At 47.7% G+C, this 16,056-nt stretch overlaps 1 protein-coding gene across 7 annotated transcripts in view; it reads left to right on the forward strand.

The window, feature by feature from the left end:
• VPS8 (VPS8 subunit of CORVET complex) overlaps positions 1–10,779 on the forward strand; it is a 258,139-nt gene extending 247,360 nt beyond the window's left edge. For all 7 annotated transcript variants that reach the window (XM_035275299.3, XM_054246193.2, XM_078350390.1 and 4 more), the window contains 2 exons: positions 6,715–6,795; positions 10,057–10,779. In XM_035275299.3, coding sequence (XP_035131190.1) covers positions 6,715–6,795; positions 10,057–10,206 — 231 coding nt within the window. In that variant the 3' untranslated portion in view covers positions 10,207–10,779. The remainder of the gene's footprint in view (positions 1–6,714; positions 6,796–10,056) is intronic.
• Positions 10,780–16,056: the final 5,277 nt, after the last annotated feature.

Consider the following 16,056-nt stretch of genomic DNA (forward strand, 5'->3'; position numbering starts at 1 on the left):
TCCCCAGAGTATCCTTTCCCTAATGCTCTGTAACAAGAAATCTTTCCGGATTTCCTTAAGATCTTCCTGCACTGACAAAAAGAAAAAGTGACTGTGGGATGGCCACAGTATGCCATGTGGCAAGACTCCAAGTTTGCACAGGACAGTGGCCCCTGGAGAAGGGGGGCACTCTCAGTGTCACCACCTGTGTCCCAGTCCTGTCATGTTCATGCCTGTTTGAAATGGCCCTGCTCTCTGTCCCGCCATCTCCGGGCAGTGATGACTCGGGATAATACCTCTGTTACCTTGTGGGTGGCAGCACCCAGCAATGATTTTTTAATGCTTGGGAATGTGAGCTTCCCAGCCTGTGAAGCAGATACACTCAGGGCCAGCCCTTTCTCACGTAATCATCTCTGTCAAGAAAACAGGAAGGTTTTCATGAACTTGACCAAAGAGCTACATTAGTTATCTAAAAATTCAAACTGTATTCTACACTTTTTAATTCATTTTTAAAGATACATGCCGAGATGAGCAGCTTTTGCCACCACAGGTTTTCCGCAGGCTGTTGCCTTTCAAAGCAGGTTGGGGAAGGAGCAGCATCTGGGATTCAAAGACTCTGAACCAGCTGGGGGTCATTTTCTGTTGTGAGGGAGCGAAACAGGTGAATAACACCAGACGGAAGGTACTGACACTCCTTATATAATGACACAGCTTTCACCTCGCGCCAGCCTTATGATGGCACCGCAGAGGATCCTGGGAGGCGCTCGGGCAGATGCAGTATCAGCCCCTTCAGCACAGACCACGCAGCTCAGGGTGTCCGTGAGAAACCCACCATACCGTGTACCTTCAGGGCACCCGATGTTTGTCACGAACATGTCATAGTGGGCTACAGCGTTAGGCCTGTTATCAGCAGTCACCCTGTCTCTTACAAGCTGTATTTTAGTATGTCTAAACTTCAGTTTAGCCCTATGAGTTACTATTATTATTATTATTATTTTGAGACAAAGTCTTGCTCTGTTACCCAGGCTGGAGTACAGTGGCATGATCTTGGCTCACTGCAACTTCAGCCTCCTGGACTCAAGCAATTCTCCTGCCTCAGTCTCCTGAGTAGCTGGGATTACAGGCATGCGCCACTAAGTCTAGCTAATTTTTGTTTTTTAGTAGAGATGGGGTTTTACCATGTAGGCCAGCTGGTCTTGAATTCCTGATCTCACAGGTAAATTAGAGAAAATACTGTCTCCTTCATTGGGCTAACGTACTCATTAAACACAGCTAGCAGAAGGCCAGTGACTAATGGACAGCAGGAAAGGTGCTTTCTCCATGTCCCTTCCCAGCCCTTCCCTTACAAGTAAGAGCCTTGTAAGGTAGGCTGTGCAGAGATTGTCCCCATTTGTAGATGGCATAACTGATACGAGGGATGTCAACAGAGCTAATTCGTGTCAGGGCCGAGTTCAGTTTTTTCTGTGATGGCAGAAGGTGTTCATGAATGTGAACCCAGAGCTGTGGTGTGTACCCAGAGCTGTGGTGTGTACCCAGAGCTGTGGTGTGTACCCAGAGCTGTGGTGTGTACCCAGAGCTGTGGTGTGTACCCAGAGCTGTGGTGTGAACCCAGAGCTGTGGTGTGTACCCAGAGCTGTGGTGTGTACCCAGAGCTGTGGTGTGTACCCAGAGCTGTGGTGTGTACCCAGAGCTGTGGTGTGTACCCAGAGCTGTGGTGTGTACCCAGAGCTGTGGTGTGTACCCAGAGCTGTGGTGACCTTGTGTGTGAAGTGTCTCCCTGCAGAACGTAGCTTAGTTCTTAACACTGGGCTTTGGTCTAGGCTTCCAAAGTTATTTATTTTATTTTGTTGAGATGGAGTCTCTCTCTTGTTTCCCAGGCTGGAGTGCAGTGGCGTGATCTCGGCTCACTGCAACGTCTGCCTCCTGGGTTCAAGCGATTCTCCTGCCTCAGCCTCCCAAGTAACTGGGATACAGGCATGCACTACCACACCTCGGCCTCCCAAAGTGCTGGGATTACATGCATGAGCCACCTCGCCCAGCTGCAAAGTGATTTTTAAGCAGAACACTAATAGCTCTATTTATTTTCATTCGCTGCTCTCTCGTTCTCTGTCCTGGGCTTTTTGTTTATACTTTATAGAATGATGGGATGCATTTTGAAATTAAAGCAGAATCATGAAGGATCCCCAGAGGGAGGGCGGGCGTCCATCAGTTTCACAGGAGCGTGATTAGGCAGATTGACCCAGGTAAGCGCTACACTGCTGCTCACACAACCGTTTGGGTCCCTTGAAAGTGACTTTCCTCAGGCTTCTTCCAGACGCATACCAAGAGAATGGCAGATGAAAGACATCTCTGGAACTGGACTGCCCAGTTCAGATCTGGGCTCTGCCACCAACCAGAATGACCTTGGCACATCACTGAACCCCGGGAGCTGAGCTTCTTCACCTGCAAAATAACAGTAACAAAAGTACACACCTCATAGGGTTTTTGAGATGATTAAATGAGATGCTCGGTGCTAAGTACTTATAACAGTGGCTGGCACATGGTCATTACATGATGGATAAAGTGAGCCGCTGCAGCAGGGGAGGGAGGGTTGTTCCTCTGTGTCGCATCCGAGAAGACGTAAAGCAGCCGTTTTCCCCGGTACTGTGAAAAGGTCACCGTGCTGTTTCTTTGTAATTGTCGTATTGAAGGTCTTGGGTCGTTAAGGTTATTTTTCACTTAGCCTTTCAGTCTCTATCTGTGGCCTCAAGCTCTCGCCTCCCTTAGAGCTGGTGATTCTAGGGTTATGACAGCTACTCTAAACGAATCTCCCGCAGAGATGTTCTGCCACATTTCCCCCTCCTCTCTCTAGGCAGCTTAGCAGCTTGTCTGCCTGTTGTATCATTCCATTACCTAACTCATTATTAGCAGTGACCTGCTGAGAGTTTTGAGGCACTGGGGAATGAGGGGCTATGAAGAGTCAGGTTCCGTCGCAAACTGTTGTGGGTGCAAATTTGGAAAAGGTATTTCCTGTTTGCAGAGGGAAAGGAGTGGCTTTTCATTTATCTCTGAAGGTAAACTTTCATTTTAGGCAAAACTTAAATATTAAGGACTTCCGACATGAAACAGCTTAGGCGGCGGCAAAAGACTGGCTGAGGTTGTAACAGAGACAGAGAAAGATCTCTGCCTTCACTGCCAACAGAAACTTACAGAAGCGCCTGGAGAAGGCTTCTAGAATGCAGGAAAGACAGATGATCGTGTTGTGAATTATACAAAGTGGACCGTGCCTGTCACAAGCCAGGTTTGCTCTTCTCGTGTATCAGTGTGCAAAGATAATTAGGAAAGGAAACGTTCGGGTTTTGATTCCAGGATCTTAGTAATTGTAGAGAGTAAGAAACGAACAAGCAGAGCTCAGGCTTCTGTGACTGCCCGTGTCACAGAGTGTGATTGGAAGGCTTCATGTCCACGATCCCTAGGAGTCGTATCACCCTGTTCTTGGGAACTTGGCCTGTCGGGTGGCGGTGGATCGTGGTTGTTTTCCTGTATCAGTGCTTGATATGTTTATTAAGAGGTCTGTGGATCTTGAAAGCCCTGGTTTGTTTTCTTCCTTCCGGCAGCTGTACTTACTGCCCCCACTTCCACATCTGTGAGTCACTGAGCTTTGAAATGTGCTGGCGCACCATGTGAGCCCAGCATCCCTCTCCCTGGGGCTCCACAGATGATCAGAACCTCGTCTTCCCTGGATTTACTCTAACGCTGAGTACTACAAGGTCATTTCCAGGGCTGCCACTGTTTCTTCTCATATTCGCTGCAGTTTAATTTTTAGCTCTTAACACTGGAGTTTGTTACCTGGGAAGAAAGAAATTTGCTGTAGCACACAGCAGCAAATGCATTTTTCCTTCTCTTCCAACTGGAAAATCACTCCCACCCAGTTTTATCCCGGGAGGGAGGTTAGTGGTCTGAGAATACTTGCATGTTTTTGGATGTGAGCGGAGATTGTACTCCTATTTTGTTGCCCCCCCCCTTTGTTTTTTGTGTGACCCTCATTTGGCATCTGTACACAGAAACTGTTACTTCTCTTCAGGCTGTCATGTGTCTTTGTGACATTGCGCCTAATTTGCTTCTGAATATGCAGTAAAAGGTAAAAGTCATGATTAGGCTCAATAAGCATTACGGCGTCTCTTGACTCTTTCATGCCCTAAATGCCTGCTAATCCCATGGTGCCCGCCTCTTCCCTGGATGGTAGAGTGTGGCCTGAGGTGACATTGCCCTTTGATAAACTGGAACCTGGAGGAGAGCTGTGACCTCCTCAGGGCATACAGGGAGCTGGGAGCAGGATTGGAGCCCGAGTTTCCTGATTTCACCCCATTGTTCTTTCTAGGGGACACTTCTTTCTGGGAGTGTAAACAACGCGGTCGCAGTCATGACTGCCATTTATTAAATATCAAATGGATGCCAAGCCCGTACATTGTCTCTCATTTTCATAATTCTGCAAAGTAGAATTTTACAGATAAAGAACCTGAGACTGAGAGAAGCTGAGTTACTTGCTCAGAGCCTCTCACCTGGTCTTGGACAGAGTCCAGATTGAGCCCAAGTGTGTTATAAGCCTGTCCTGTGTTCTTACTGCATTGCAGAGGGTTTATGCCAGCTCCAGCGATAACTGGTAAGAAACCAGAAATCTACATGCCGGCTCCCATCCCTTCACTTGACTGGCAGACGATGACTCTATGGCTGCTCTGGGCCAAGCACATAGTGGGCACCGGAGAGCAAGACGGACGGGAGCTGATCTTCGCAGCCCTCATTTCCATGCAGTTTTCCCTCTCACTCTCCGCGCACCGTCTTCTGCACATCCCCGAACCTCTTTCATGACCCAGTTGCTCCCGTGCACGATGCTCTGATGCCCCCTCCTTTCTGTGTCTCCAGCCACTTCAGGGCGAGGGCCGCACTGCAGTGTCTCACGGAGACTGGCTGTGCGGCACCTGTGGGCCTTCCCGCGCTCTCTAGTTCGTGGCGCTCAGTGAGAACTTGCAGAGGCCTGTGCGTCCACGATGTGTTGTGCGTGCATTGCCTTCTTGACTCTTCCAGCCACTTTATGTGGTGTAGCTGTAGTCACTATCCCCATGTGAGCAAAAACAAACACGCAAAAAGTGCCCAGCTCAGAGAGGATAGACAGCTCCCTAAGACGCTGCTGCTGGTCATCGTTAAAGCCAGGCTCTGGGCTGAGGCTGATGAACCCACCAGCCTGTGCACTGCAGACACTTGGGACAGGCTCATAATACAGGGCAAAGAAAGAGGTCTTTCTGCCAATCTATACATAAACAAAAACACTCTGAAATCAGCTTTTAACTATGGGTATCTGAATTGTGAGATAAGCTAGCATATACTGAGCCCTCCCCTGTCTTAGGCAGTTGCAAAATTTTTCTTTTTTCTTTTTTTTTTTGAGATGGAGTCTTGCTTGCTCGCCCAGGCTGGAATGCAATGGCAATGGTAGGATCTCAGCTCAGTACAACCTCCATGCCTCCCGGCCTCAAGTGATTCTGCTGCCTCAGCCTCCCAAGTAACTGGGGCTACAGGCACCCACCACCATGTCTGGCTAATTTTTGTATTTTTAGTAGAGACGGGTTTTCACCATGTTGGCCAGGCTGTTCTCGAAACTCCTGAACTCAGGTGATTGGCCCGCCTCGGCCACCCAAAGTGCTGGGATTACAGGCGTGAACCCCACACCCAGCCAGGCAACACTTTAAATATATATCTTTAAATATATATATTTAATTTGTGGTAACTCAAAAGGTCATTACCCCTTAGCTTTTGGAGGGAGCAGGCCAGAAGGCCGATGCCTCCAGGAGGGCTTTGTTTACTGTGTGGATAAGTGCCCCTTCTGTCCGAAGCTCTGGACCCCCCTGGGCATCTGCACTGGATGTGTTAGTGTTGGCCATGAAAGACAACTGCACAGTTTAGTGATTTAAGCAAGACAGAAGTGTAAACGCAGCCAGCCAGGGCACACCACGCACGTCCCCTCAGCTGTCTTCTGGCTTGTGGCTCTGCCATCCTTAACACAGGTGAGCATTACCCCTTCCCACAGGTGAGGCAGCCGAGGCTTAGAGAAGCGTGGCGGCTTGCCTGAAGTTACATAGCAGGTCACTGTCAGACTCATATTCACATTCTCCTCTGACTCCAAACCTATGGCAGCCTCCCAGGATCCCATTTCTTCTCTCTAAATAAGAGTCAGATCGGGTCCACTGAGAAAAGACCTGCTGTTTGGCAGGTCCCGCCACAACAGCAGGGGAAGAAGACAAGGCACTGTATGAGCAGGCAGACCGGCCCTTTCCCAAAAGCAGCAGAAGAATCTTGCCACCCTGTGGGGGCTACCAGCTTTACAGTGAGACAGGAAGAGGACGAGGGTTTTAAATTACAGTGCGTCTCCTGTCACCATTAGAGGAAAGGTGTATCCTTGCTGGCCATAGGAAGCGACGGAGATGGGAGTGCAAGACTGGAAGGAGAGGGCCGAAGAGCTCTGAAAGGAGCCTGCACTTGTGGGCATCTGGAGACGGGCCAGCACAGCCTCGCCAAGGAGGGGTCTGGAGGGACAGGCCAAATTCTAACTGATGTCAGTGTGTACCTCACTGACTGCTGGGAGCATGGACTGTTTTAAAAGAATGAAGGAAGTCCCATATTCTGCTTCAGCATAGTGTCGAGCGAGTTCAGAGGCCACCCAGCCACGTGATGTTGCTAATCTTAGCGGTTTTTATTTTTCAGGCAACCTCAGAACCTGTTCTGGATCCACAGCAAATCCAAGCATTTGATCAGCTTTGCCGCCTCTACCGAGGAAGCTCCAGGGTAATGTTCGCCTGCCTGTTTATATTTTTGTTTCCCGGTTTGTAATTTCCTGCTTTAGAAACGCAGTGTCTCCAGACCTCCCTCTAGCCTCCTCCCAGCCTGGAAGGTGCCCTGGCATCCCCGTTATGGCTACATGGACAACAGACTCTGGCCCCAGGGAGCACTCAGAGCTTGGCAAAGAGGGCAGAGGAAGTGGAAAGCTGTCTGTTCCTTACCTGCCATGAGCTATGAGGACACAGAAGTGCTTCTGTGTTTGACCTCCCTCCAGAGAGAGCAGGCCGGAAGGCTGGTGCCTCAGGAGGGCTTTGTTTGCTATGCGGATAAGTGTCCCTTCTGTCTGAAGCCCTAGACCCTCCTGGGCATCTGCATTGGTTGAGCTAGTTTGGCCATGGAAGGCAAATGCACAGTTTAGTGGTTTAAGCAAGAGAAGTGTAAACGCAGCCAGCCAGGGCTCGCCACGCACGTCCCCTCAGCTGTCTTGTCTTGTGGCTCTGCCATCCTTAACATGTGACTTCAACTTGGATGGTTCACCGTGGTGGCTTCCACTTACCTTCATTGTCTAGAATTTAGACCGTTGGCCACACCTTACTGCAGTGGAGACTAGGAATATTGGTCTTGATTCCGAAAGACCTTGGGCTGAAATTCTTGGTCTACTCTAACTGTGGAAGAGGAGCACAGACTGGATGGTGTCCAGCAGTCACTGCCCCTGCATCAGACCGGGTGTCCCCCAGGCACTTCGCATGTGTATTCATCCACTGTCTCCACCTGTTCTTCTGTGCCTAGGGCCTGCCTCAGGAATGGCACCTCTGCCGTCCAGCCACCCAGAGTAGAGACCTGGCAGCACTAGGCTCAGCCCTCACCTTCTTTCCCCCCGACTGAGGACGTCCTGTGGGATCTTCTCTGCTAATCCCCCTTGCGCCACTACCCCGGGTTGGGTCTCCTTATCATTGGGCCACTGCAGGTCTTCTGATTGGCTGGAAACCCTTCTGTCCCTTCTCCATGCGGCTGCCTGGCCACCCTTTCTAAACCCAAATGTGTCGTGTCACTCCCTTGCTGAAGACGCGTTCTGGATCTCCACCACCTAAAGAACGAGTCCAGACCTGCGGCCTCCTCGCTGCTCCCATTTGTTCCTGAGCCGCGGCGAGCTCGTGCAAACTGCTGCCTACTCGGCTTCTCTGCCCGGGCTCCCTTTGCCCGCTCCCCATTCTTAGGCAGAACCTGCTAGGTTACTTGGTAGCCCAGGGGAAAAAGTGGTGTTCCCTCTTTGAGAGTTGGTCTGGGCAGAGGTTGTTATTCCAGGAAGCTTCTCCAGGGTCTTCCTGAACTGGCGTCACCCCATCCCTCCCCGCCTCAGCCAGGCTCCGCCCAGGGGTTGGGTTTCTGGGTCTTCCAAGGAGGTTCTTCTGCTTCAAACTGTTGAGCTCTTATTTAGGGCTCATTGGTTTCCAGATCACAAAGTGGCCAAAGCAGAACACAAACATCTCTTTTCCCGGGAAATACAAGGCTTTCGTTACCGCTGTTCTTGCAGTTGCTCTTCCCACCTCCCAGTGTCAGGATGTGAAGGCACTGAGCTGAGCTCCTGTTGCCCATTCTGCTCAGAGCATTGCACATAACAGTCATTGCAGGGAGCTTCGCAGACTAATGGGCACTGGGAGGGTTATGGAAGAAAGGAAGTGGCACGAGATGGACTCGGATAGAGCAAGGGACATCTCTTGGTCCCTGCCCGATGGCTTGAGTGGGCCTGCTTGGGCACTTTCAGTCAGAGCTTGAGTCAGAGTGACTGACTTGTGGATCAGACCGTAGATGTGTCTCCAGGCCAGGACCTGGATTATTTTTGATAAATTGACACTTAGGAGCCTTCAGATGTCTCCCCAGTTCCCACAGACACCGGCACTGAGTTTTCAACAGAAGTGACAAATGGACACACGAGCTTGTGGCACTGTTGCTAGAGTTCGGAGGGCACCTCAAAGACATGGTGCCTGGCAGGTGACTCCATGCTGCCACTTCCCGCTGTTGACCTAGGGCAAGTCACTTCTCAGGCTCCAGGCTTTCTGCCCCAGAGGGATGTTATGAAGGATCAGAAATCACACACATGGCAAGGACCTAGCAAAGTGCCTGTGGTGGAAAGACACTCGATACTGTCACGGAGGCGATTCGACATCCCCTCGGACCTCTGACATGTTGAGTGGACGCAGACAGGTAGCCGGAGGAGTGTGATGGCCCGCTCGTCTCAGCTGCACATGCCCCATGGGCCAGGCTTTCACCGCCTCCGTGTGAGCCTACACAGGGTCCCTTAGAGTTCGGGTAGTGGGACACGACAGCCTCTCCCACAGGGCCCAACTCCTGTTATTAGGGAACGTTTTTACCTTGGCTCTGAGTTTTCCTTCAAGTTAGCTCTGCGGGGTGGAAGTTAACTCACAGTGTTCTGGGAAGCAACAGGCAAAGACACTAATCAGGCAGGAAGTCTGAGGACCTTGGGTGTAGAATTCATCTCTTCTCTGACCGTCAAGGGCACCTCAATAGCCAGGCTGCCAGCTCCCTACCTTCGTAGAAAGGGAAGGCCCCTCTGAGTGGCAGCGCGCTGGCTTCCCAGCAGGCCACGTCAGGATTTCCTCCTACCCTTCTCTCCTCCTTGACAGCTCTTCCAGAATTGAGCCACTGACAAAGCGAGGGCACTGCTGGTGTCATGGGTGGGAATCAAGAAGTTGGGAGCAGGGAGGACTCAGAGGAGAAGGTAGAATCCAGGAGTTCGACTCTGGAGCCCCTGAGTTTGAGTTGGCAGCTGGGTGTCTGTGAAGCCTTCCGGGTTACAGAAGAGCGGTCAGAGCCAGTGGTGAGCCTTAGTCATTCACTCCGAGGGGACTGCACCAAGAGGCAGAGCCGGGCACCAGCAAAGCTGAGCACGGAGCTCCTCGGCCCGGGGCGCGTCCACAGGGAAGGAACGTTCAGCAGGGCAGTCCTCAGTGGGGGGCTCTCCAGAGCCGGGCAGAGCAGTTTGTGTGCCCTTGGGAGCGAACCCGTCCAGTCTCATTATTGGATGAGGAAATATAGGCCCTAAAAGATGAAGTGAACTTGCCCAGTCACTCTGCTAGTTTGCGACGTACAGACCTGAGATTCCGACGCAGGGTTTTCACTGCTCCTGCAAGACAGTGCTGCCTCTCATGTGTCTGAAACAGGAACTAGGAGCCTCCGTACCTCTGTTACACGCCCCCTTCCCTCTGCCCCCTGCAAATCTTAGCTGACAGTGTCCCTCCTTTGCAGCTGGCTCTCCTCACAGAACTCTCCCAGAATCGCAGCAGCGAGAGCTATAGGCCATTCAGTGGCTCCCAGGGCGGTCCTGCTTTCAACAGCATCTTCCAGAACGAGAACTTCCAGCTGCAGCTCATTCCCCCGCCTGTGACTGAGGACTGATGACTCCGTGGAGCCTGGCCCGGGAGAACCAGAGGTCCCGAAGCAGCTGGGGAGAGGCCCCGCCTCTGGTGGGCTTGGCCTCCACTGCCTCCCACACTTCTGAGAAGAGGTTCCACATTGGGCTTCCTTGCCCAGGGTGTCCACACCACCATTCCCAGTGTAGACTCCCTGCCTTCACACCGTTGTCATGCGCCAGCTCACCTGACTGGTTGGGTTTTTTTTGCTTGTTAAGCAAAGGAACGTCAGTACCTCTGTCCAGCTTTTTAGGAAGTACATTTTGCCTACTGAGACTTTTTCCCTTTTCCCCTGAAGCCTGCAAAGTGGGTGGAACTCACACTAATGGCATTCCAGAGTCTGCCGTACGCCGCCTCCCACAGCTGGCGGGTGATACAGAGGAACTTCACCTTCTGCAGAAAACAGTGGTTGGCCAGGCTGCAACAGAACCGAATTAGGCCTTGGAGCAGAGACACGGAGGGGCCAGGGCCATCTCCCTTTTAATGTGTTCACGCGAAAACTTATTTGAGTGTAAGACTTGCCCTTTCTAACAATAAATGCCTCTGTGTTTAAGCTCCACAGGTCTCCTGGCTGGCTCTCAGGCTGTCAAGTCATGGAGGACATTTAGAGCCCTGTTCACAATTTTATTAGCCCAGAGTCAGGAACCTGAGTGTGACCACCTTCCTTAATTCAGATAAGCAGCCCATCCTCAGCTGTCTTCAGAGCCACCCGAATGCTCCTGTGACTGGGGCAAGGCTGCCAAAGAGAAAACTCCTCATTCAGTTTTTGGCCATGGGACTTGGTTTATCGTTGAAGCAGCTCCCACAGGAGGAGGCAGAGACCTAGGTTTCCACCTGACACACTCAGATGGTCTTTCCTCAGTGCACGGGAATGACAGGCTCTCATGGACCGATACTAACCAAACCCACAGGAAATTGACACATAAACTAGATATACGTTTTTTTTTGAGACAGTTTTGCTCTTGTTGCTCAGGCTGGAGTCCAGTGGCATGGTCTCAGCTCACTGCAACCTTCACCTCCCAGGTTCAAGTGATTCTCCTGCCTCAGGGTCTCAAGTAGCTGGGATTACAGGCACCCACCACCACACTCAGCTAATTTTTATATTTTTAGTAGAGATGAGGTTTCACCATGTTGGCCAAGCTGGTCTCAGACTCCTAATCTCAGGTGGTCTGCCTGCCTCAGCCTCCCAAAGTGTTGGAATTACAGGCGTGAGCCACCAGGACCAGCCAATACAAATTTGTAACCCTTAAATAGAAAATCGATCCTGCTCGTGCCATGTACTACTTGTAATCAGCACATCAGTTAACCTTGCTAAGCTTCTGTTTCTTTATAAATAGAACTGCTGTGGAGATGAAATAATACACGTAAACTTTTGCTGTGTGCCATGCAGGCACATGGCAAATACCCCGGAAATGCTAGCTGAGCTTTTTAATTTAACTGCTCCTAAGACCTGGGCTACAAGGGAACCGCTTCCTAATGTATCAGGAGATAAAATTGAGGGACGTGGTTGAACATAACTCATCACCATTCAGATGCCTGCTGCAGCCATATGACATAGTCTCAACCCCAGTTTACAGATGAGAAAGCTGAGTCAGAGGTGACAAGCAATTTCACCCAAGTAACATGCTGAAGAGGCAGCAGAGCAGGGTAGTTCAGACTTGTGATTCCAGAGTCAGTGATGCTACCTGCCCGAAGTTATGTATCAGAACGTTTCTCATTGAGCCTAAAATTAATGCCAAAGCAACTTGATATTCTCAAAGCGAAACTCAGTGATTCCCCTTCTTCTTTTACAGTATAAAGAACCAAGGCAAAAGGAATATTCAATATAGAAATGTAAATTGTGGGCCAGGCATGGTGGCTCATGCCTGTAATGCCAGCACTTTGGGAGGCCAAGGTGGGTGGATCACGAAGTCAGGAGTTCGAGACCAGCCTGGCCAACATGGTGAAACCCTGTCTCTACTAAAAATACAAAATTAGCCGAGCATGTTGGTAGGTGCCTGTAATCCCAGCTACTCGGGAGGCTGAGGCAGAGAATTGCTTGAAACTAGAACAGTGAGACAAGATCACACCATTGCACTCCAGGCTGGAGGAAAGAGCAAAACTCCATCTCCAAAAAAAAAAAAAAAAAAGTAAATTGTGACATCAAAAACATGAAATGTGTTTGGGAGAGGTGAGGTAAAAGCAGAACTTTATGCAATCGAAGTTGTAATAAGCTTTAAATCACCTGTTATAGCTAAGACGTTTTAAGTAAGCTTCATAACCACAAAGCAGGAAATTATGGCAGATAGAGAAAGATAAAAAGCCAGGAGTAAATGCATACCATACCGGAGAAAAATCATCTAATCAGAAAGCAAGAGAGGAGGAAGGAAAAGGATCTACAAAACAATGAACAAAGTTGCAGTGATAAGTCCTTACCTATCAGTAGTTACCTTGAATGTGAATAGGTTAGATATGCCAACCAAAAGACAGAGCGGCCGACTGGATTAAAAATAACACCCAACTCTATGCTGCCTGAAAGAAACCTGCTTCACCGTTAGGGACACACGTAACTTGAAAGATGGAAAAAGATATTGTGTGCACGGGAAACCGTAAGAGAGCAGGAGTAGCTCTACTTAGATAAAATAGACTTTAAGTCAAAAACTGTCAAATGAGACCAAGTTATATAATAATATATATAATAAATATATTAATATTCATCAAGAACATACAACAGTTGCAAATATATATGCACATAACATGGGAGCACCTAAATCTATAAAGCAGATTATAAATCTGAAGAGCGAAACTGAAATACAATAATAATAGAGGACTTCAACAATGGACACACTATCCAGACAGAGGTAATGCAGAAACACTGGACTTGAATTATACATTAGACCAAACAGACCTAACAAACATACACAGAACATTCCATTCAACAGCATGAAAACACATTTTTCTCAAGTGCACATTGAACATTCTCCAGGATAGGCCATATTTAAGAAATTTAAAATTGAAAATCCTAACAGGTATTTTTTCTGACCATAATGGTATGAAACTAGAAATCAGTAATAAGAATTTTAAGAAATTCACAAATCTGTGGAAATTGAACATGTTCCTAAACAACCAATGGAGACAAAGAAGAAAGTAATCGGAAAATTTAAAAATATCTGGAGACTAGTGAAAATGGAAATAACCTCCCATAAAAAGACCATTTATGGTATGTGGCAAAAGCAGTTAAAGAGGAAAATTTATAGCTGTAAAGTCCTACATCAAGAAAGAAGAAAATCTCCAAATAACGTATTGGCATAACAATCTAAGGAACTATAAAAAGAACAAACCAAGCCAAGCCTAGAGTTGGTAAGAGGAAGAAAATATTAAAGATCAGAGCAGAAATAAATGAAATAGGGACTAGAACTAGAAAAATAATTTTTAAAAATCAGTGAAATTAAGAGATTTTTGTTTGAGACAGCCTATTGCTTTGTCACACAGACTAGAGGGCATGGCACAATCACTGCTCACTGGAGCCTCGCCCTCCTGGGTTCAAGCAAGCCTCCTACCTCAGCCTCCTGAGTAGCTAGAACTACAGGGGCATGCCCCCATGCCCAGCTTGCTTTTTTTTTAGAGGCATGGTTTTACTCTGTTGCCCAGACAAGTCTCAAAAAACTCCTGGCTCAAGCCATCCTCCCACCTCGGCCTCCCAAAATGTTGGGATTACAGATACGAACCACTGTGCCTGGCCAAGAAACCTTATCTCTACTAAAAATACAAAAATCATCCTGGCGTGGTTGCCCATGCCTGTAGTCCCAGCTACTTGCTAGGCTGAAGCAGGAGAAAGTGGAGGTTGCAGTGAACCAAGTTTGCACCACTGCACTCCAGCCTGAGTGACAGACTGAGACTCTCTCTCACACAAAAAAAACCAAACACTAAATCCAACAATACATCAAAATATAATACCCATGATCAAGTGGGATGTTACCACAGGAATACAAGGATGATTCAACATATGCAGATCAACAAACATGCTACATGACATAAATAGCATGAAGGACGAAAACTATATGATCATCTCTGTACATGCAGAAAAATCATTTGGTAAAATTCAATATCCCTTTATGATATTGAAAAAAAAACCTCTAAGGTATAGAAAGAAAGTACGTCAATGCAATAAGACCATATATGACAAAGCCACAGCTAACATAATAAGGAAAGACTGAAAGGTTTTCTTCTAAGACGTGGAGCAAGGCAGGGATGCCTACTCTTCCTACTTTTATTCAACATAGTATGGAAGTCCTATCCAGAGCAGTCAGACAAGAGAAGGGAGGAAACCAAATAGTCGCTGTTTGTAGACAACACAATCTTATACATAGAAAAACCTAAAGACTCTACGAAAAAAATTCATAAAACTGATAATTCAGTAAAGCTGCAGGATACAAAATCAACATGCAAAAATCATTAGTGTTTCTGTACACCAATAACTAGCTGAAAAAGAATGCAATCCATTTGCAACAGCTATAAAAAATAAAAACAACTTAGGAATACATTTAACCAAGGAGGTGAAAGGTCTCTACAAGGAAAACTAGAAAACACTGATTAAAGAAATTAGAGGTCAGGTGGTGGCTCATGTCTGTAATTCCAGCACTTTGGGAGGCTGAGGTAGGATCATCACTTGAGCTCACAAGTTTAAGACCAGCTTCGGCAAATGGTGAAACCTCATCTCTACCAAATATACAAAAATTAGCCAGGCTATTTTTTGTCCTGCTGGTGGCACATGCCTGTTGTCCCAGCTAAAAGGGAGGCAGAGGTAGAAGGATGGCATAAGCCCAGGAGGTGGAGGTTGTAGTAAGCTGATATAGCAGCACTGCACTCCAGCCTGGGTGATAGAGCCAGACTTTGTCTCAGGAAAAAAAAAAAAATAGAAGTTGGAAAAGACACAAACAGACATCCCATGATCATGAATTGGAAGAATTAATATTTCTAAAATAACCATATTACTCAAACAAGCTACAGATTCAATGGAGGCCCTATCAGAATGCCAGTGTCATTCTTAACAGAAATAGAAAAGACCTCTTAATATGTGTATGGGACACAAAAGACCCTGAATAGCCAAAGCGATCTGAGCAAAAACAACAAAGTTGGTGGCTTACACTACCAGACTTCAGAATATACTACAAAGCTATAGTAACCAAAACAGCATGGCACTGGCATAAGAATACACATAGAATAGAGAACCTAGAAATCAATCCATGTATATGCAGCCAACTGATTTTTGACAAAGACACCAAGTACACTGATTGGGAAAAGGACACCCTCTTCAGTAAGTGATGTTGGGAAAACTGGATAGTCATATGTAGAAGAAAGAAACTAGACCCCACCTCTAAATCTATACAAAAACCAACTCAAAATGGATCAAATACCTAAATATAAGACCCAAAACTATAAAATTACTAGAAGAAAGCATAGGAAAAACACTTCAGGACATCGATCTGAGAATAGATTTTATGACTAAGTCCTCAAAATCACAGGCAACAAAAGCAAAAATAAATTGGATTATTTCAAACTAAAAAGTTTCCACACAGCAAAGGAAATAATCAACAGAGTGAAAAGACAGCCTAAAGAATGGAAGAACGTATTTGCCAACTGTTCATCCAATAGGAGATTAATATCTATATCCAGAATATATAGGCCAGGTGTGGTGGCTTACACCTGTAATCCCAGCACTTTGGGAGGCTGAGGTGGTGGGTCGGTTGAGTCCAGGATTTTGAGACCAATATGGGGAAACCCTGTCTCTACAAAAAAATACAAAAAGCCAGGCATTGTGGTGTGTGCCTGCAGTTCCAGCTACTCAGAAGGCTGA

This window comes from Callithrix jacchus, chromosome 15, assembly GCF_049354715.1.
Source record: "Callithrix jacchus isolate 240 chromosome 15, calJac240_pri, whole genome shotgun sequence".
Classification (NCBI taxonomy): domain Eukaryota; kingdom Metazoa; phylum Chordata; class Mammalia; order Primates; family Cebidae; genus Callithrix; species Callithrix jacchus.